Source organism: Aotus nancymaae, unplaced genomic scaffold (genome assembly GCF_030222135.1).
Source record: "Aotus nancymaae isolate 86718 unplaced genomic scaffold, 86718_ANA_hifiasm-v0.15.2.pri h1tg000049l, whole genome shotgun sequence".
Taxonomy (NCBI): domain Eukaryota; kingdom Metazoa; phylum Chordata; class Mammalia; order Primates; family Aotidae; genus Aotus; species Aotus nancymaae.
This window is the reverse complement of record NW_026988463.1, coordinates 25,279,745-25,301,150: the sequence shown is the minus strand read 5'-3', so window position 1 is coordinate 25,301,150 and position 21,406 is coordinate 25,279,745. Positions and strand designations below refer to the sequence as shown.

The 21,406-nt window shown below is 43.3% G+C and overlaps 1 protein-coding gene across 1 annotated transcript in view; it reads left to right on the top strand.

The window, feature by feature from the left end:
- The window catches only part of NSMCE1 (NSE1 homolog, SMC5-SMC6 complex component), a 41,880-nt gene that overhangs the window by 2,201 nt on the left and 18,273 nt on the right, over positions 1-21,406 (top strand). The window contains exon 2 of the mRNA XM_012464621.2: positions 8,440-8,586. Within this exon, the coding sequence (XP_012320044.2) occupies positions 8,451-8,586 (136 nt within the window). The 5' untranslated portion in view covers positions 8,440-8,450. The remainder of the gene's footprint in view (positions 1-8,439; positions 8,587-21,406) is intronic.

Sequence of the window (21,406 nt, the reverse complement as noted above, 5' to 3'; positions counted from 1 at the left end):
CAGGCTGGTCTTAAACTCCTGGCCTCAAGTGATCCTCCTGCCTTGATCTCCTAAAGTATTGAGATTACAGGTGTGAATCACCATGCCCAGCCTCTCACATTTAAAAACATTGTATGTAACATACCTATACAATTGTGTGGAAGTGTAAGTTTGAAGAACAAAGAATGAACACTCATGTACCTGCCACCAAGTTAAGAAATAGACATTTTCATATCCCCAGACCCCTCACTGAATCCTTTCTTCCGTCCTCAAAGATAATCACTGCCCTGAGTATTGTTTTGCTTTGTGGCTTTTACGATGTATGTATTCATCTCTAATGAATATAATATATGCTTTTGCTGAATTTTTGTTTTTATATAATAGGATCCTAAAATATATTTTGGGTGAGTGACTTGCTTGCTGCATATAACATTATCTTTCGGAGAAGCATGTGTGTTGACAAGGGGAGCTTTATCTTCACTGCTGATTGGAATTTTCTAGGGTGATGATATTGTTTTAGTGTAGTTCTTCAGTTGGTAGGCATTTATATTGTTGCCAGACTTGTTATTACATGGTGCTTCTGTAAAAATATATTTCCTAGGGCAAATGTGGAAGTTTCTGTACGGCATATACCTAATAAATAGTAGATTTCTGGGGACATGCAAATTTGCTAGTAATATCAACTGTTCATCTGAAATGGTTACAAGAATTTATACCCAGCCGGGCGTGGTGGTTCACACCTGTAATCCCAGGATTTTTGGGAGGCTGAGGTGGGTGGATAGCTTGAGTTTAGGAGTAGTTTAGGAGCTTGAGTTTAGGAGTTGAGGCAACATGGTGAGACCTCCAAAAATACAAAATTTAGCTGGGCGTGGTGGTGTGTGCCTTTAGTCACAGCTACTGGGGGGCTGAGGTGGGAGAATCGATTGACCCCTCAAGGTTAAGGCTGCAGTTCGAGTTCGCCCCACCCCAAAGGAAGAAGGGTCCACATTGCAATTGTAGCTAGCACAGTCTGGGGCTGCGCTTGGGCGCCCTGGTGGGTGACGTGGGGCGCGAGGGGCTAGAGGGGAAAGAAGAGGGACTTCGAGGAAGGGGAGGGGAGGACGGAAGCTGGGGTGGGCGAGGCAGACAGTGATGTCCAGCCCTGGGGTCAGTCCCTGTGGGCTGTGAAACTCTGGGACGGGGGCGGGGCTTGGGATTTCCCCTTTCCTGATGGGGAAACTGAGGCTCAGAGAGGGGCCGCAGAGGGTAGTGGACTGGGATCTCCTCCCGCAACACTGTGTCACTTCATTCCAGCCTGGGCAATACTGTGTCTCAAAAAAAAAAAAAAAAAAAAGAATTTGTACTCTTCTAGCAGCAGAGGAAAATTTCAGCCTCAGCCATTCTTTTAAAATTTTTGTCTGTCTGGTGGTGGCTAAGACATTGCTTCACTGTGGTTTTAATAATCATTTGTCTGATAGCATCGAGCATCTTTTTTTTCGTATTTATTCATCATTTATGCATCCTCTTTTTGTAAATTTCTGTTGCCCATTTTTCTTTTACAGTTGTATTTTCCATCCTGATTTGTAGGAATTCCTTATACATTCTGAATATGAATCTTTTGTATTGTGTAGCTTATGTCTGTTTCAAATACCCTCCAGTTTGTACCCCCTAACCTCCACCTTTCTGGCATTTTTGGTAAATAGAGGTTCTTAATTTTAACACAGTTCAAATTTATCAGTATATTCCTTTATGACTGTACTTCCTGTATCTCTTAAAGAAAGCTTTCCCTACCTTCAGTTGATACATGTATTCTCTATATTGTCTAAAAGTTTTATTTTTCTTTATTATGACCTTATCCCTTCAGAATTAATTTTTGTGTATAGTGTGAGGTAAGAATCAACTTTTATTCATTTTTTTCACATACAGATAACAAGTTTTCCTGGCACCTTTTATTGTAAAGATTGCTTTAATCCACCATCAAGTATCTATATACGTATACCTTTCTGATTCTGAGTTCTCTCTTCTGTTCCACTGATTGGTCTTATTTGTCTGTCTCTGTATCATTACCATAGCTTCATTACTCTAGCTTTATAAGAAGTGTTTTGTTTTTAGGCAGGATCTCAGTCTGTCACCCTGGCTAGAGTGCAGTGGTGCAATCATGACTCACTGTAGCCCTGACATCTCGAGCTGAAGCAGTCCTCCCTCCTCAATATCACGAGTAGCTGGGACTACCGGCAGGCACCATCCTGCCCAGCGATTTTTTTTTTAATTTTTATTTTTAGTAGAGACGGGGTCTCACCATATTGCCCAGGCTGGTGTTGCACTCTTGGACTCAAGTGATCTGCCCACCTCAGCCTCCCAAAGTGTTGGGATTACAGGCACACACTACCACCCCTAGCCAATATGAGAAGTCTTTATAGCTGGTAGGACAAGTCCTCCTGCCTTTATCTTCTCCCAGAATGTCTTTGCTGTTTTGCCTTTGTGTTTTCTATGTAAATTTTTAGAATCATCTTGTTAAATCACATACACACATACACAAAGCCTGTTGGGATTTTGATTGCAATTGCTTTGGTTCAATTGGATCAGTTTGGTTTTTAAAGTGATTACTGTCAGCATTTCATTTTTCTGTATGATGTTTCTGCAGGTTTTTTTTTTTTTATAGATGTCACTTAGTAGATAAAAGATGTTTTCTTCAATTCCAAATTTGTTTTTGGTGTAAATATGTGTTGAATTTTATCAGTTGTATATTCTGCATTTATTAAGATGATCATGTGCTTTTTTAAAAAAAAACTTTTATTTTAGGTTTGACAGTACATGTGAAGGTTTATTAGGAAGGCAAACTCATGTCATGGAGTTTGTTGTACAGCTCATTTCATCACCCAGGAATTAAGCCCAGTATGCAGTAGTTATATTTTCTGCTCTTCTTCTTCCTCCCACCCTCCACCCTCAAGTAGACCACAGTGTCGTTTCCTTCTTTGTGTTCATAAGTTTTCATCATTTAACTTCCACTTATAAGTGAGAACATGTGGTATTTGGTTTTCTGTTCCTGTGTTAGCTTACAGAGGGTAGTCTTCAGTTTCATCCATGTTCCCGCCAAAGACATTATCTCATTCTTTTTTATGACTGCATAGTATTCCACGGTGTATATGTGCCACATTTTCTTTATCCAGTAGTCTGTCATTGATGGGCATTTAGGTTAATTCCACGTCTGCTATTGTGAATAGTGCTGCAATGAACATTCCCGTGCATGTGTCTTCATGGGAGAATGTTTGTATTTCTCTGGTATATACCCAGTAATGGGGATGCTGGGCCAAATGGTGGTTCTGTTTTTAGCTCTTCGAGGAGTCACCACATTGCTTTCCACAATGGTTTAACTAATTTACACTCCTACCAACAGTTTATAAGGGTTCCCTTTTCTCTGCAACCTTGCCAGCATCTGTTAGTTTTTGACATTTTGGTAATCACCATTCTGACTGATGTGAGATGGTATCTCATTGTGGTTTCGATTTGCATTTCTCTAATGATCGGTGATACTAAGCTTTTTTTTTTTTTCATATGCTTATTGGCTGCGTGTATGTCTTCTTTTGAAAAGTGTCCTTTGCCCAGTTTTTAATGGGGTTGTTTTTCTCTTGGAAATTTAAGTTCCTTATGGATGCTGGATATTTAGATCTTTGTCAGATGCATAGTTTGCAAATATTTTCTCCCATTCTGTAGGTTGTCTGTTTACTTTATTGGTAATTTCTGCTGTGCAGAGTTCTTAAGTTTAATTAGATCCTATTTGTCAATTTCTGCTTTCATTGTGATCGTTTTTGGTGTCTTTGTTGTGAAATCTTTGCCCGTTGCTATGTTCAGAATGGTATTGCCAAGGTTGTCTTGCAGGGATTTTATAGGTTTTAGGTCTTGCATTTAAGTCTTTAATCCATCTTGAGTTGATTTTTGTATGTGCCATAAGGAAAGGGTGCAGCCTCTGTCTTCACATATGACTAACCACTTATCCCAGCACCATTTACTGAATAGGCAGTCTTTTCCCAATGCTTGTTTTTGTCAGCTTTGTCAAGGATCAGGTGGTCATAGATGTGTGTCCTTATTTTTGGACTCTCTATTCTGTTCCATTGGTCTGTGTGCCTGTTTTTGTACCAGTACCATGTTGTTTAGGCCCGTAATATAGTTTGAAGTTGGGTAGCGTGATGCCTTTGTTCTTTTTGCTTAGGATTGCTTTGACTATTCAGGCTCTTTTTTGGTTCCATGTGAATTTTTTTTTTTTTTTTTTTTTTGAAATGGAGTCTCACTCTGTTGCCCCAGGCTGGAGTGCAGTGGCATGATCTCGGCTCACTGCAGCCTCTACCTCCCAGGTTCAAGTGATTCTCCTGCCTCAGCCTCCTGAGTAGCTGGGATTACAGGCGTACGCCACCACACCCAGCTAATTTTTGTATTTTCAGTAGAGACGGGGTTTCTTGAACTCCTGACCTCAAGTGATCTGCCTGCCTTGGCCTCCCAAAGTGTTGGGATTACAGGTGTGAGCCACCATGCTCAGCCCCTGCAAACTTTTTTTTTTTTTTGAGACAAGGTCTCACTCTGTTGCCCAGCCTGGAGTGCAATGGTGTGATCGCAGTTCACTGCAGTCTTGACCTCCTGGGCTCAAGCAATCCTCCCACCTCAGCCTCTTAAGTAGCTGAGACTACAGAGGTATGCCACTATGCCCAGCGAATTTTTGTATTTTTTTGTAGAGATGGGGTTTTGCCATGTTGCTCAAGCTGATCTTGAACTCCTGGGCTCAGTGTGCCCAGCCTATACAGAACTCTTAAAATATAGAGGTAGATTTTATTCATTATTAATTTGACATGGTTTTAAATCTGGCCTAACAGTCCTTGTCTTTAAACTGGCACATTTAGTCTGTTTTCATTCATTGTTATTACTAATCCAGTTGGATTATTTCTCCTGACTTATTTTGTTGTTTTGTGCTTGTTTTTCCTATCCTGGTTTTTTGTTTTTCCTTTCCTTTGTTGCCAACTTTAGGAGTAAGTGATTATTTTTTTTCTCATTACATTATTCCCCTTTACTATTTGGAAATTATATGCACTGTTTGTTTTTTTAAAAGTTGTTACTCTAGAAATTGTAAAATGCGAGTGTAAAATTTATTTATTTATTTTTTATTTTTATTTTTTTGAGACAGAGTCTTGCTCTGTTGCCAGGCGCCAGGCTAGACTGCGGTGGCGTGATCTCGGCTCACTGCAACCTCTGCCTCCCAGATTCAAGCAATTCACCTGCCTCAGACTCCCAAGTAGCTGGGACCACAGGCGTGTCACCACGCCCAGCTAATTTTTGTATTTTTTTAGTAGAGACGGGGTTTCACCATGGTCTCAATCTCTTGACCTCGTGATCTGCCCACCTCGGCCTCCCAAAGTGCTGGGATTACAGATGTGAGCCAGTGCGCCCAGCCAAGTGTAAAATTTATTGATGTCCAGATTCTACTCCTAGTTATCACAAGGCTATTAGAACATTAATCCTAGCGATTGCTCACCTCTCATTTATGTTATTATTTTTGTGTATTTTAATTTTTAAAAAACCTCATTCTTTTTGCTATTGTATTAAAAACTTTTTTTTAAAAAGATAGAAGCATTTCTTCAGATTTTTACTGCTTTATACAGTTGACTTGGATTTAACCACATATTTACCAAAGTTTTTTGCTCTTTATTCTGCCCTGCATTTTAGACCTCCCAACGTGCCTCACTTTCTTTCTTCCTGAACTACATGTTTCGGAATTTCCTTTAGGGAGCATCTCCTGGTCACTTGCTCTTTCAGTTTTTCATTGTTTAGAAATGTTTTTGTCTTACTCTCAGTCTTTAGCTGGATAGAGAATTCTCTGTTGAGACACCCCCTGCCAGCATAGGAGGTATTTTTCCGCTGTGACCGACTTCCATAGTGGCCATTGTGACGTCAGCTGTCAGTGGAATTATTGCTCTTTAGAAGTCATCTGACTTTTTCTTTGATTGCTTTTAATCTATGGTATTGTCTACTTTTACTAGGATGCACCTAGGTAGATATTTTAGAGTTTATTCTGCTTGAGATTTGATAGGATCACGATGGCCATGATTCATATCATTTGTCCCTACTGCTGAGCCTCGGTGATGCCCTCGTCCCCTTTTGTAGGATCCCTTCACTAGACTGCTTTCTGGACTCTTTGCCTCCTGTTTCTTTCCTCTATACCTCCGAGATGCCAAAGGATATAATCTTCCTAAAACACAGCTAGGTAACACCGTCTTCCTGCTTAAGGACCCTTAATTTGTAGCGAGATCCTTTGTTTGCAGGATAGAAGTACTTTTTTTTTTTTTTTGAAGATAGAGTCTTGCTTTGTCGCCCAGGCTGGAGTGTAGTGGCATGATCTTGGCTCACTGTAACCTCCACCTCCCAAGTTCAAGCAATTCTCCTATCTCAGCCTCCCGAGTAGCTGGGACTACAGGCACCTGCCACCATGCCTGGCTAATTTTTGTAGTTTTAATAGAGACAGGGTTTCACCATATTGGTCAGGCTGGTTTTGAACTCTTGACCTCAGGTGATCTGCCGGCCTCAGCCTCCCAGAGTGCTGGGATTACAGGCATGAGCCACCCCACCTGGCCATAAGTCAATTTTTTTAGCCTGGCACATTATATCCTTGTGCCCAGAAAGAACAACCACTGGCAAATATGGGGGTGCTAAGTACATTGACATGGCGTGGCCCTAGTGATAGGAAATAGAGTTGATGACTGGCTGGATTTGAGGTTTAAGGAGAGGAGGACCAGAGTTTGATGCTCAGGTGTGTGGTATGATTGTGTGGACTGTACCGTCCACATCAGATCATTTGTAAAGAGAAGGACTTGGGAGAGGAAAAGGGCTGAGGAGATGGAAGGACGGGATGAGTCTAACGTAGGTTTTGTTGAGGTGCAGATTTGGTGAGATGGAGGATGTCTTTCTAGCAGGCAGTTGGAGGAACTGGTTATAAGATGGTGCATCTTCCCAGCCCTGAGGTCCAGTTGAGGATGCAGTTAAAGAACAGCACTGGCTGGGCGTGGTGGCTCATGCCTGTAATCCCAGCACTTGGGGAGGCCGAGGCCGGTGGATTGCCTGAGGTCAGGAGTTCGAGACCAGCCTGGCCAACATGGTGAAACCCCGTTTCTATTAAAAATATGAAAATTAGTTAGGCACAGTGGCAGATGCCTGTAGTCCCAGCTACTCGGGAGGCTGAGGCAAGAGAATTACTGGAACATACGAGGCAGAGGTTACAGTGAGCCGAGATCATGCCATTGCACTCCAGCCTGGGCAGCAGAGCGAGACTTCATCTCAAAAAAAAAAAAAAAAAGAGCAAAAGAACAGTAATTAGCCGTCTTGCTTGTCCTTTATGTGCCAGGTGCTTGGCAAGCCTTTGGTAGTTGGGACTCCTTTAGGCTTCCTCTATGTCTTTGAGATAGCTACTGGTTTCCCTGTTTTAGAGATGAAAAGACTGGGCCTTAGGGAGGCTGAGCATATTAGCTAAAAATGTTTGCGTGCAGTATCTGCCCAAGGCAACAGTGAACTTCTTGTCAGATTATGACATCACCTAAAATGAATGTAAACACCTCAGAATTCCAGGACCCACTGCGGTCAGAACATCCAGGAAAGGGTTTGGGAATCTGTATTGTTAATATGCATATTAGGACATTCTTCGGATCAGGCAGGTCTGGGACTTTCTGGTCTCAGTGCTTCCTGTTTAGCTCCAAATCCACATTCTTAGCCCTGCACTGCGTGTTCCATCGCAGTAGCCGGTGTTTTGATCAGGGCTTGCGGAATACTTTTATTAGCTGTGATCTCTGTGGTTTGTAGAAAGATTCCATTTTATTAGTGAGCAGGAGATTTAAAAAACAGCCTGAAGTCCTACCATGATAGTTGTTTTATTAGTGGTTTGGGGAGAGGAGGAAACTAACATTTATTAAGTGTTTACTCGCAGTTCTCTCAGTAATAAACTTTATTATAATTTTATGGTGAGAAAACGGGGCCTCTGCTAAATTTCTCCAAGGCCATAGATCTGGTAAAAGCCAAGGGTTAGACCCAGAATTGCCTAATAGTAAAAGTAGCTTACACTTATTTAGTGCTTACTATGTTACCAGGCTATTACATGTATTAACCCATCTAACCTTCGTAGCAATTCTGCAGAGGATGTTTCTGTCATTATTCTCACTTTATAGATCAGAAACCGAAGCACGTGGAGACTTAAGTTGCTCAATTTCACACACCTAGTAAGTGCAAAAGCCAGGCCCTGAACCCCCGCATTCTGGTTCCAGAATGTACACCTCTTACCACTGCCCAGTCCTAATTTGCTGTGATTCGTGTTCGTCTTCTCACCTTTATAGTAGTCAGCATGAAGAATGGATTTTAAAAATGATAGCAAATTTATATTTGTCTGTGTAAATTAGTACAAGACCTAGGACATTGCTTGTGATGTGCTAGTGTCATTAACTTCCTTTTCAGCTCGTTCCCACATGCAGGGCAGTGCAAGGAGAACGGGCGTCATGACTGATGTCCACCGGCGCTTCCTCCAGTTGCTGATGACGCATGGCGTGCTAGAGGAGCGGGATGTGAAGCGCATGCAGAAGCACTGCTACAAGGTCCATGACCGTGAGTACCGTTTCCCTGTTCCCAGGGTGCTCTGGTTCTGTGTTGATTAGGGACCAGGGATTTAGGTACAATACCATGTAATGTGTTAACCAGTACTCCTGGCCTGAGCATTCAAGCCTCTAAGCCTCTTCACAATCTTACACTGGCCCATCTCTTTTTTTTTTTTTTTTTTGAGGCAGAGTTTTGCTCTTGTTGCCCAGGCTGCTGTGCAGTGGTGCGATCTTGCCTCACGGCAACTTCCACCTCCTGGGTTCAAGTGATTCTCCAGTCTCAGCCTCCCGAATAGCTGTGATTACAGGTGTGCATCACCATGCCCAGCTAATTTTTGTTTTTTTGAGATGGAGTTTTGCTTTGTTGCCCAGGCTGGAGTTCAATAGTGCCATCTTGGCTCACTGCAACCTCTGCCTCCTGGGCTCAAGTGATTCTCCTGCCTCAGCCTCCTGAGTAACTGGGATTATAAGCATGCACCACCATGCCCGGCTAATTTTGTATTTTTCAATAGAGACGGGGTTTCTCCATGTTGGTCAGGCTGGTCTTGAACTCCCAACCTCAGGTGATCCTCCCGCCTTGGCCTCCAAAAATTCTGGGATTACAGCCACCGTGCCTGGCCACACTGGCCCATCTTTCTAATTTCGTCTTCCACTTTGATTTTTTTTCCAAGAAACCTGACATTTAGCCCCATGGATAAAAACTTGGAGTCTGAAGCTGTATAGTTGTGGTTCACACCAAGCCTCCAGCACCTGCCCCAGCCTCAGTTTCCTTATCTCTAAAGTGGGGATAGTAACTGTACTTAACACTTAAGTAAGTGCATGGTTCAGGGAATTGAGAGACATCATACGTACAAGACATCTGGCGCAGGGACAGTGCTTAGTGGGCTATTGATGGACACAGGGCAGCTTGGCCAGATGTGGTGGCTCATGCCTGTCATCCCCACACTTTGGGAATCGAGGTGAGAGGATTGCTTGAGGCCAGGAGTTTGGGACCAGCCTGGGCAACATAGCGAGACCCTCTATTTTTTTATTAAAAAAAAGAAAAAAATCACAAAACAAACAAAAAAATGGGGCAGCTTAGCACAGCATTTAAGGGCACAGGCTTAGACTGGGCCAGACCTGGAGAGTGTGTCCCTGCCCTGTGTCAACTGGAGGTATTTAAAACATCTCAGGGGGCCACTGGGAGGGGCGAATAAGAAGCCCTTGGAGACAAGACCTGGTGCTGAGTTCTCAGTAACTGGAGATAGTGGAAGAAGCCATAGGATCAGTGTTGATAGATCAGTTTAATCAGCACTGGCAGATATTGTTGAATTGTGTGCCAACACGGGTGGGTGGATCTTACTGATTAGATTTTACGCATTCAAAAAGAAAGGTGATGAGTATGCTTATTGTATGATGTGATTGTGTTGTTTTTTGTGAAGTACAAGATGATTTTCATTGCTTGTGAATGCATTTGCGTGTAAAGGCATAAAAGCAGACCAGAAGAAGATGCAGGACACTGGTGACGTGCTTGGCTCTGTGGGGAAGAGGCAGAGTGGGAGTGGGCTGTCAGCAGAAATACAGGACCCTTCCTTTTTATCCTGTTATGTCCCTTTATTAAAAAGAAAAGCCTTGAAGCCAATGTGACATTATTAGCCTAACCACATGACATCATTAGCATAGTCTAATGGTTGTCACCTCTGATGAATGGGATTTCAGGTATTTGCTTTTGATTCTGCATTTTTGCCCCCTCTCTGTGTTTTTAATTTTCAAAAGAAGAACAAAAAACCTGACATAGAAGTGAGCCAAGCCAAGAGGTGTGAGAAAGGGTGTGTACAGGTACACAGGGACCAAGTACACAGGTGAGGGGACACAAAAAAGTCAAAGTCACGTTCATTCTTAGTCCTCAGCATCCTATAGCTCCTTGCAGTGAGCTGGGAGAGGGCGAAGGGACACCAGAAAAGGTGTTCCTCCTGTCCCCTGAGGCAAGCAGCTCACGAGTGCATTACGTCTTCTTCCCGCCCACTTTTATGCAAATACAAATGCATTCATAAGTAATGAACATCACGTTGTACTTTTCCAAATGTGAAGGGACACGAGAAAAGGTAGATGCCAACATTCAGAGCACTGCAGTTTCTGCAGCGTGTAGAGTTCACAGCGTGATCCCAGAGAGGTGAGCAGTGAATGAGAGTGAGAAGGAGACAGAACAGAAACAGATATTCTTTCAGGATGTGCAAAGAAGGAAGAATGAAGGAGGGTGGCGCATTAGAGAAGAAGCAGTTTGCGGTGTCTGGAGAGTTGCATCCCCTAAAATGCGTTCTCCGCAGCAGTGGACCATGGAGGCGTTCCATGGGGAATTCTGGGAGCTCGATAATGCCCAGGAGCAAGTTAGCCTGTTGAACTGTGTTTAATTCTGTATATCCAAACCTAATTGACCTACTAATAACCTACCCTAGGAATCCCTAGACAAGAATGTATGATGTGTGGGAAGAGAATACATTCTTTTTGGGTGTAGGTTTACAGACTGAAGAACTCTGTACACCATAGTAATGGTTTCTACTTCCACTTCCGTGGACAGTGTAGACCTCTTGAAGTATTTGAAGCCGAGAGTGAGATAGTGCTAGGCTTGAGAACCATCCCGCGGTGAAAGTAAATGTGGCGCACTTGCACTGGCAGAGGGGATCTTTGGTGAGAGACTCTTGCATTGAAAGGGGTTGTTATAGCTGTTAAGCTAGTTTCTCTTGCTCTTTAAAAAGCATGGTAGAACAATTTATAAATCGTTCTGTCATAAAGACACATGCACACGTATGTTCATTGCTGCGCTGTTTATGATAGCAGAGACCTGGAACCAGCCCAAATGCCCATCGATGATAGATTAGACCAAAAAAAAATGTGGCATATATACACCATGGAATACTATGCAGCCGTAAAATACGATAAGTTCATGTCCTTTGTAGAGACGTAGATGAACCTAGAAACCATCATTCTCAGCAGGCTGACACAAGAACAGAAAACCAAATACCGCATGTTCTCACTCATAGGCGGGTGATGAACAATGAGAACACATGGACACAGAGAAGGGAACAACTCTTACAGGGCTAGGTGTGGGGGGGAGGGGAGGGACAGTGGGGAGGGGTGTGTGGTGAGGATGGGGAGGGATAACACTGGGAGAAACGCCTGATGTAGGCGACTGCGGGTGCGGGGGTGGGGATGGACATAGCAAACCATCATGACATGTATGTACCTATGCAACAATCCTGCAGGATGCAGGATGTGCACATGTACCCCAGAGCCCAAATACACAGTAAATAAATAAATAAATAAATAAATAAATAAATAAAATTGCCAAAAAAAAAAAAAAAAAAGCATGGTAGTGGCTTGGTGTGGTGGCTCATGCCTGTAATCCCAGCACTGTGGGAGGCTGAGAGGGTGGATCACCTGAGGTCAAGAGATCAAGACTAGCCTGGTCAACATAGTGAAACCCCGTCTCTACTTAAAATACAGAAATTAGCTGGGCGTGGTGATGGAAGCCTGTAGTTCCAACTACCAGGAGACTGAGGCAGGAGAATCACTTGAGCCCGGGAGGTGGAGATTGCAATGAGCCAAGGTCATGCCAATGCACTTCAGCCTGGGCAACAGAGCAAGACTGTGTCTCAGAAAAAAAAAAAGCATGGTAGGACTTTAAACCCACCCCTCAATATCCTCCAGAGATGGATATAAGAACCCTTGTCTTCAGCCTTAGCAACATGGTGAAACCCAGTCTCTACCAAAAATACAAAAAAATTAGCCAGATGTTGGGGCACGCACCTATGGTCCTGGCTACTCGGGAAGCTGAGGCACGGGGATTGCTTGAGCAGGAGAGGTGAAGGTTGCAGTGAGCAGAGATTGCACCATTGCACTCCAGTCTGGGCAACACGGTGAGCCTCCAACTCAAAAAAAAAAAGAATGCTTTTGTTAATCCTTAATCTCTTCTCTACCTGACAATTTAGTCCTTTTCTCTTTTTTTCTCCTGTGAGTCCTGACTGTAAGTTTTAATGTTGGTGGGGAAGTTTCACAGCTCACTGCAAGGAGCCACATGATGGCTTGGTACTAAGACTGAAAGTGTTTTTGCCTTTATTTGACCTTTAAAATTGTTATGATCTAACTTAGGAAAGTCCTGTAGAATGTGTCTAGGAATTGATTTATTCTTCACACCGTGTACCATTTCTTTGCACCTAGATATGGTTATAGCCAGGGTGAATAGGGTAGAGCTAATTTGTTTTCTCCTATCCTCATGAAAAAAAAAAATAAGAAAAAACTTGTTACTCTGCATTCTTTTTATTAGGGAGATTTTGAAACAAGAAATGACAGAAATGATCTAAACTTAAGTGGATACTCGCAAGACCGAATATTATTAATTTCCTATATTTTGAAGAGATGGCCAGGAAAGTCCCCTTGTACCAACTAGAAAAATATTTAGATTCTAAGAAAATTATGAAACAAGGGAGTGATTGAAACTGCAAGTTCTTCGAATTGCCATTTCCCAGAGCATTTGTCCAGTTTATCAAAGCGCTTCTTATTCTGGGCTTTGGTTTGGGTTCTGTTCTTATTGTCGTGAAGGGGAAACAAAGTCCCCAATTCTCCTGGCTAGTGAAGAGTTTAGATTTGGTTCTCAGGTTCAGTGCAGGCTTTGGGTCGAGCCTTTCAGAACGGCGCTGGGGACCTGTGTTCTTAGAGGACCTTGGATTTTTGACCCAGGGCTTACCTCCACACGTACATTCATTCAACCAGCAAAGCTTCCCTCGACTCTCAAGAGAGCCAGGCCTCTGTGCTAGGGACCAGTGACTCAGAGATTAAAGTTTTATTTTACCTTGGCTCTCATGAATCATACAGACGTGGAGTCAGATGATTCCAATATAGGCTGCCTTGATAGTGGTAGACACAGGAGGCCTCGGGCGTGATGTTTGAAGTTTTGAAACTTCAAACTTGGGAGAAAGCTTGTATTTGAAGTTTTCCACTTTTGGCCAGTATGGAGCAACAGGGCTCAATACACCTTCTTGCCTAAAATAGTTAAAAAATCAGCAAAGTATGAAACACTGGACGTGAGTCAGTGTAGGACAGTAATCTTTCGAGAGGCAGGCAATGATGGTTTCTTTTTCTCTTGGCACTTGATGTGGTATCTTTTTTAACACTGCTTCTCTAATTCTCTAGATAACAACTGGGCATTCCACAATTCAGTTTAATTCTGACACTATCTGCCTGGAGTTAGCGTCAGATCCCACAGGCTCGAAGGCTCATTGTCACAGGACTGACCCAAGCCAGTTACAAGTCCCAGGCTACCTGTACTTCAGACCAATGGCTGTATATCAGGGGTTCCCATAACTCCCTCTTCAGGTTTGATAATTTTCTAGAATGATTCGCAGAACTCAGGAAAACACTTTACTTACATTTTTACTTATGTGGTTTTTTTTATAAAGGCTGCAACTCAGGAACAACCACATAGGAGAGATGCATAGGGCCAGGTGTGGGAGGTGGGGTGGCACGGAGTTTCCGTGCCCTCTCTAGGTGAACCACCATCTCAGCACCTCCGTGTGTTTAATAACCTGAAGCTCTCCAAATTCTGTTGTTCTGGGTTTTCTTTTTTTTCCAGATGGAGTTTCGCTCTTGTTGCCCAGGCTGGAGTGCAATGGTGTGATCTCGGCTCACTGCAACCTCTGCCTCCTGGGTTCAAGCAATTTTCCTTCCTCAGCCTCCTGAGTAGCTGGGATTATAGGCACCCGCCAGCACACCCAGCTAATTTTTGTATTTTTAGTAGAGATGGGGTTTCACCATGTTGGCCAGGCTGGTCTCGAACTCCTGACCTCAGGTGATACACCTGCCTCAGCCTCCCAAAGTGCTGGGATTACAGGCGCAATGGTTTGCGCCTGGCCTTTCGGGGGTTTCTATGGAGGTTTCTTTACACAGGCATGATTGATCACTCACTGGCCATTGGCTAGAGCTTCCATCTCTAGTCCCTCTCTTCTCCTCGAAGACTGGGAAGTGGGGCTGAGAGTTCCATGCTTCAGATTGAGGCTTGGTCATTCTGGCAACCAGCCCCCTCCTAGGGGCCTGCCAAGAGTAGCCTCATTAGAACAAAAGATGCTTCTGTCACCCATGTGACTCAGGGAATTCTAAGGGTTTCAGAAGTTCTATGCCAGGAACTTGGAGGAAAGACCAAGTAACTTTCTTCTGCCACAGGCGATAGTGGGAGTTTGCAGTACAGCTCCCCCAGCTCAGTGCCTTTAGAAAGTTTCTAGGCCATGGCACAGGGGAAACCCAGGCAGAACTAGGCAGACTCCCTGCCTTGGGGAGGTGGAGATGAGAGTTCAGGGAGACGAAGGCAGCTAGAGGCTGCAGGGCAGAGTACTTACAGTGGGGTACAAGGTGGACGAGAGGTGCACAGAGAGAAAATTTGAGGTTTTCAAAGTGCCCCTCCACTCAAGGATCCTGCTGAGAACTGATGAGCAAGGGAACTTCTGAAGGCCAGGGGGAGAACTGGTGGGAGGATTAGAGAAAACAGTGCCTGGCCCAAACATTTAAGGGAGAACTAGCACCATTTTTTTTTTCTTTCTTTCCATCATTCCTGCCCCTGAGCTACCACTTTCTCCCAGGAGCTTCTGAGAGCTCAGTTCAGCTATTGGCAACATGGGAGACCAAACACCCGGGATGGGCTGTTTTCCTGGGACACCTGGGAGCCACTCAGCTTTACCTTCCTTTTTTTTTTTTTTTTTAACAATGTAAATTTTTTTTTTTAACTTTTTTTTTAAATTGTATTTTAGATTTTTGGGGTACATGTGGAGAACATGCAAAATTGTTGCATAGGTACACACATGGCAGTGTGATTTGCTGCCTTTCTCCCCTTCACCTGTATCTGGCATTTCTCCCCATGCTATCTCTCCCCACCTCCCCACCCCCCGCTGTCCATCCCCTATTTCCCCCCAACAGACCCCAGTGTGTATGCTCCCCTCCCTGTGGCCATGTGTTCTCATTGTTCAACACTCGCCTATGAGTGAGAACATGTGGTGTTTGATTTTCTGTTCTTGTGTCAGTTTGCTGGGAATGATGGTTTCCAGGTTCATCCATGTCCCTACAAAGGACACGAACTCATCGTTTTTGATGGCTGCATAATATTCCATGGTGTATATGTGCCACATTTTCTCTGTCCAGTCTATCATCGATGGGCATTTGGGTTGGTCCAGGTCTTTGCTACTGTAAACTGTGCTGCAATGAACATTCGTGTACATGTGTCCTTATAGTAGAATGATTTATAATCCTTTGGATATATACCCAGTAATGGGATTGCTGGGTCAAATGGAATTTCTATTTCTAGGTCCTGAGGAATCGCCACACTGTCTTCCACAATGGTTGAGCTAATTTACACTCCCACCAACAGTGTAAAAGTGTTCCTATTTCTCCACATCCTCTCCAGCATCTGTTGTCTCCAGATTTTTTAATGATCGCCGTTCTAACTGGCATGAGATGATATCTTAATGTAGTTTTGATTTGCATTTCTGTAATGACCAGAGATGATGAGCATTTTTTCATATGTTTGACTAACACCATTTCTACCCAAACTCTTCTGTACAATTGAAGAGAATATGTTACAGTGACTTCTCTGAGACCTGCATTATTCTGATACCAAAACCAGACAAAGACATTGCAAGGAAAGAAAACCCCAAACAAGACCCCTCATGAACACAGGTGCTAACATTCTAAACTCAGTTTTGACAAATCTAATCTAACAGTGTTTTAAAAGGATGATACAACATAATCAAGTAGAGTTTATCCTGATTTTGCAGGGTTGATTTAGTATTAATATTTGAAAATAAATCAGTGTAATTCACCATATTATGCTAGAAAAATTTTTTTGTGTTTATCTCAATAGGTACAGAAAAAAGCATTTGACAAAATCTCATGTCTGCCCTGGCGTGATGTGGTAGGAAGCTAAGGGATCCTAAGGAGCAGGGTAGATAGGCTTAGAGCACAAGTGAGGAGTCTGAACTCTACAGAGTTTTATTTTTAAAAAATAATTAAAATTAAATAAATTGTATTTATTTTATTTTTTTATTATTATTATTTTGAAACAGAGTCTTGCTCTGTTTCCCAGGCTGGAGTGCAGTGGCGTGATCTCACCTCATTATAACCTCCGCCTCCTGGGTTTAAGCGATTCTCCTGCCTCAGCCTCCCGAGTAGCTGGGATTACAGGCACATGCCACCACGCCTGACAAGGTTTTGTATTTTTAGTAGAGTGGGGTTTCACCATGTTGGCCAGACTGGTCTCGGACTCCTGGCCTCAAGTGATCTGCCCACTTCTGCCTTCCAAAGTGCTGGGATTATAGACATGAGCCACTGTGCCCAGCCCTCTACACAGAGTTAAAAAAAAAAAAAATCCAACAGCTATTCCTGATTTTTAAAAAAAACCCTCAGCAAAGTGAGAAAAAAAGGGAACTTCCTTAACCTGATACAGGGGATCTCTGTAAAACCTACAGCTGACATCACTCTTAATGGTGAAAGACTGAATCCTTTTCCCATAATTTCAGGAGCAGGACGAGGATATCTGTTCTCAGCACTTTGGTTCTAGCTAGTGTACTCAGGCAAGAAAAAGAAACAAAAGGAAGCTGGATTGGAAAGGACGATCCAGTCAAACTGTCAGTTCACAGACTACATGATTGTCTGTGTAGAAAATCTGATGGAATCTACAAAAAATCTTCTAGAACTAGTAAGTGAGTTTAGTAAAGTTGTCCAATTGATATCCAAATATCAATTGTTTTTCTATATGCTGGCAATGGATACTTGGAAATTGAAATGTAAAAGTAGCACCATTTATGAATAACATTAAAAATAAGAAATGCTTAGGAATAGATTTGACAAAAATGTGTTAGACCGGTACGTGGAAAACTACGAAACATTGTCGAGAGAAATCAAAGGAGATTTAAATAAATGGAAAGACATGGCATGTTCCTGGGGTGGCTTGTTCATAGCATGTTCATATAACCCTGCTGGGTGTGGTGGCTCACACCTGTAATCCTAGCACTCTCAGAGGCTGAAGCAGGTGGATTGCTTGAGCTCAGGAGTTTGAGACCAGCTTGAGCAACATGTCAAAATCCCATCTCTATTAAAAAAATACAAAAATTAGCCAAGTCTGGTGGCGTGCGCCTGTAGTTTCAGCTACTTGGGAGGCTAATGTGGGAGGGTTGCTTGAGTCTGGGAGGTAGAGGTTGGAGTGAGCTGAGATTATGCCACTGCACTCCACCCTGGGTGGCAGAGGGAGATCCTGTCTCAAAAACAGAAAAAAGAGGCCAGGCGCAGTGGCTCATGCCTGTAATCCCAGCACTTTGGGAGGCCGAGGCGGGCAGATCACGAGGTAAAGAGATCGAGACCATCCTGGCCAATATGGTGAAACCCCCCGTCTCTACTAAAAATACAAAAATTAGCTGGATGTGGTGGCGCATGCCTATAGTCCCAGCTACTCAGGAGGCTGAGGCAGGAGAATTGCTTGAACCTGGCAGGTGGAGGTTGCAGTGAGCCGAGATCGCGCCACTGCACTCCAGCCTGGCACCTGGCGACAGAGCTAGACTCTGTCTCAAAAAAAAAAAAGAAAAAGAAAAAAGAAAAAACATACAACCCAGTAAGAAATATGCAAAAGATTTGAATGCTGCAGTTCAGTTGTACAGATGGCAAATGAGCACATGAAAAGATGCTCAACATCATTAGACATTTAAAAAAATGCAAACTAAAACCACAGTGAGCTGCTACTGCATGTGTATTAGAATATGGCTAAAATGAAAAAGACTGTGCAAAGCAAGTACGGGTGAGAACGTGGAGAACTGGAACTCTCATATACTACTGTTGGGAATGTAAAATGGGACAGCCATTTAGGAAAACAGTGTGGCAGTTTCCTATGGTTGAGCCATTCCTCTTAGCCATTCACTCAAGAGATGTGAAGATATATGCCCACACAAAGGCTTGTGCGGAGATGGAGTATCTTTATTTGTAATGGCCCCAAATTGTGAACACTTAATTGTCCATTAGCAGGTGAACAGATGAACAAACTGTGATAAATCCATACTACTCAGCAACAAAAGTAAGTGAGCTATTGCTATATGCTAGAATGTGAATGAATCTCAGAATGATTTTTGCAGCGTATAAGAAGCTAGGCGAAAGAGTATGAAGTCATTTATGTGAAATTCTAGACAATGTGTACCTGTCACGACAGGATGGTTCAGTGGTTGGCTGGGGATGGCGTAGAGGAGGGACAGGATGATGAATGGGTGAGAGGTATTACAAAGAGGCACAAGGAAACTTGGGGGGTGTATTAGTCCATTATCATGCTGCTAATGAAGACATACCCAAGACTGGGTAATTTATAAAGGAAAGAAATTTAATTGACTCACAGTTCAGCATGACTGGGAGGCCTCAGGAAACTTACAATCATGGTGGAAGGGAAAGCGAACACATCTTTCTTCGCATGGTGACAGGCAGGAAGGAGAAGTCCTGAGCAAAAGGGGAAAAGCCCCTTATAACCATCAGATCTCTTGAGAACTCACTATCATGACAACAGCATGAGGGTAACTGCCCCATGATTCAGTTACCTCCCACGACCTGTGGGGATTATGAGAACTACAGCTCAAGACGAGATTTGGGTGGGGACACAGCCAAACCATATTGGGGGTGACGGAAATACTTCTTTGAAATCCAACGTGTATTTTACACTTATAGCAGACCTTAGTTTAGACTGGCCCCATTTTAAGTGGTCAGTAGCCACATTTGCTAGTTACAGAATGTTCCTCAGCTTAGATTTGTCTGGAACTCCTCCTGATCAGATCTAGGTTATGCCTTTTATTTTTGCAGATATAATATAGAAGTGGCATTGTGTTCTCTCTGCATCCCACCAGGTGGGGTTTGGTGTGGATGGGGTCAGCCAGGTTTCTCCTGCGTACAGTTACTCTTTTTCTGTGTGATTAATACGTGTATTTCTGGGAGGTACTTAGAGACAAGGTAAATATCTCCTTCTTGGCCTGTACAGTGGCTCATGCCTGTATTCCCAGCAGTTTAGGAGGCCAAGGCAGGCAGATCACTCAAGTTCAGGAGTTTGAGACCAACTTGGGCAACGTGGCAAAACATTGTATCTACATAACATAAAAAAATTAGTCGGGCCTGGTGGCATGAGCTTGTAGCCACAGCTACTCAGAGGCTGAGGTGGGAGGATCGCTTGAGCCCAGGAGGCAGAGGTTGCAGTGTGCCAAGATCGTGCCAGTGTACTCCAGCTGGGCCACAGAGCAAGACCCTGTTTCAAAAAATAATCCCATTTTTACCTGTTAGGTTTAAAATACTTCCCTAAATTTGTTCTTATTTTATGGGTGCCAGATTGCCATGAGATACAGTTCTATACTCTCCAGCACTAACATTCTAGAATTAATTATGCTATATTATTATGTTTTATGTTTTTAGTGAGATTTAAAAATATCTATTTGTTTTAAGAACAAGTTAGGTAAAAATGTCTACAGTTTTAGATTTAAAAATTTAGATTTAGAATTATTTCAGTGAGCAGAGTAAATAATGTGATGTTTGGGCAAAAACCAGGTAGCTGAAATACATGTGTCAGAACTAGATGAGTGAGTCGAGTATCCTAGGCACATTGGGTTTTGATAAAGATTTTCCATTTTTGTCAACGCTCTTATCTGCCTTCATCCCAGGTTTCTTCCCAGCATGCTGATTTGCACGCCTGTATCTGCTTCGTCGTCTAACGCAGGCCTCCTGTACATCGTCAGGCACAGAGAAGTTGACATTTTGGTTTAGTATTCCATCCTGTCTGTAATCCTATTTGTAAGCACCTTCTCTTCCCAAGAAAGACTCCATCATAATAAAAAACTGGCTCCCAGTAAACTTTCCCTCTGTTCTTAGTGATTTCATTGTAAGTTCTCCCCTTTGGCCACGATGAGCAGTTAATCAGCTTACCGCTGTCACAGCTGGTCTGCCTTTCGGTTAATCAGGGCAGATAAAGTCTGGGATCGTAACTGAAAAGTGGCAAGAAATTAGCGTGAAAAGTAACATCTAACGTGTGACTCGATGAATTTCTCAACATACAGAATTGACAGCCGGCAGTTGTTTAGTGCTTAGACCAGAATCTTTGGGTTCAAGAAGCTCTGTAACCACAAGGAAGCTGATGTTGTTTTTCTGTCTCTGGCTCTTACTGGCCTAGATGTGTCCAAGTCCTGCCTGTTCCTCATGCCTGCAGCATGGGATTCTGGCCCTTTCAGGCCAGCATAGAGTTGCTGAGCCAGGATTTCTGTGCGCCACGCTCCCCTAAGCACGTACATCATTTGTTTGGGAATGTATTTTGAACTGGATCCCACAGGTTATGTGCTGGTGCGTGGGAGAACTGGGAATGAGGTCAGTGTGATTAGGACAGACTCTGCTGGCTGGAAGCCGTTTTTCAAGGGCATGAGTTCAAGTCCTGTTTCTTCCAGGGTCTTGGGAAAGTTCTTTTACTTTTCTGAGTCTCAGCTTTCTGTGTTACAAGGGACATCACATTCATCTCATGAAAGAGTTGTGAGGGTTAAGCAAGAGAATACATGTTCAGTGCCTGGCACAGAGTGCTTGGGGCACACGTTCACTTCATGCTCGCCACTGCCTCTTCCTTCCTTTTCTGCCCCTTAACTTGCCATCTAAGCACAGTTGCTGGGGGTGGGCAGTGGGGGGGACTATCAGCAGACCCATGGTGCTGGTGTGATAGCATGATGGAAATTATTGTGTAGACCATAGGACTGAATTCTGTTGTTGGGGTTTTCCTAGAAAATCCAGAAAGCATGGTCACCACCGGTACAGCACAT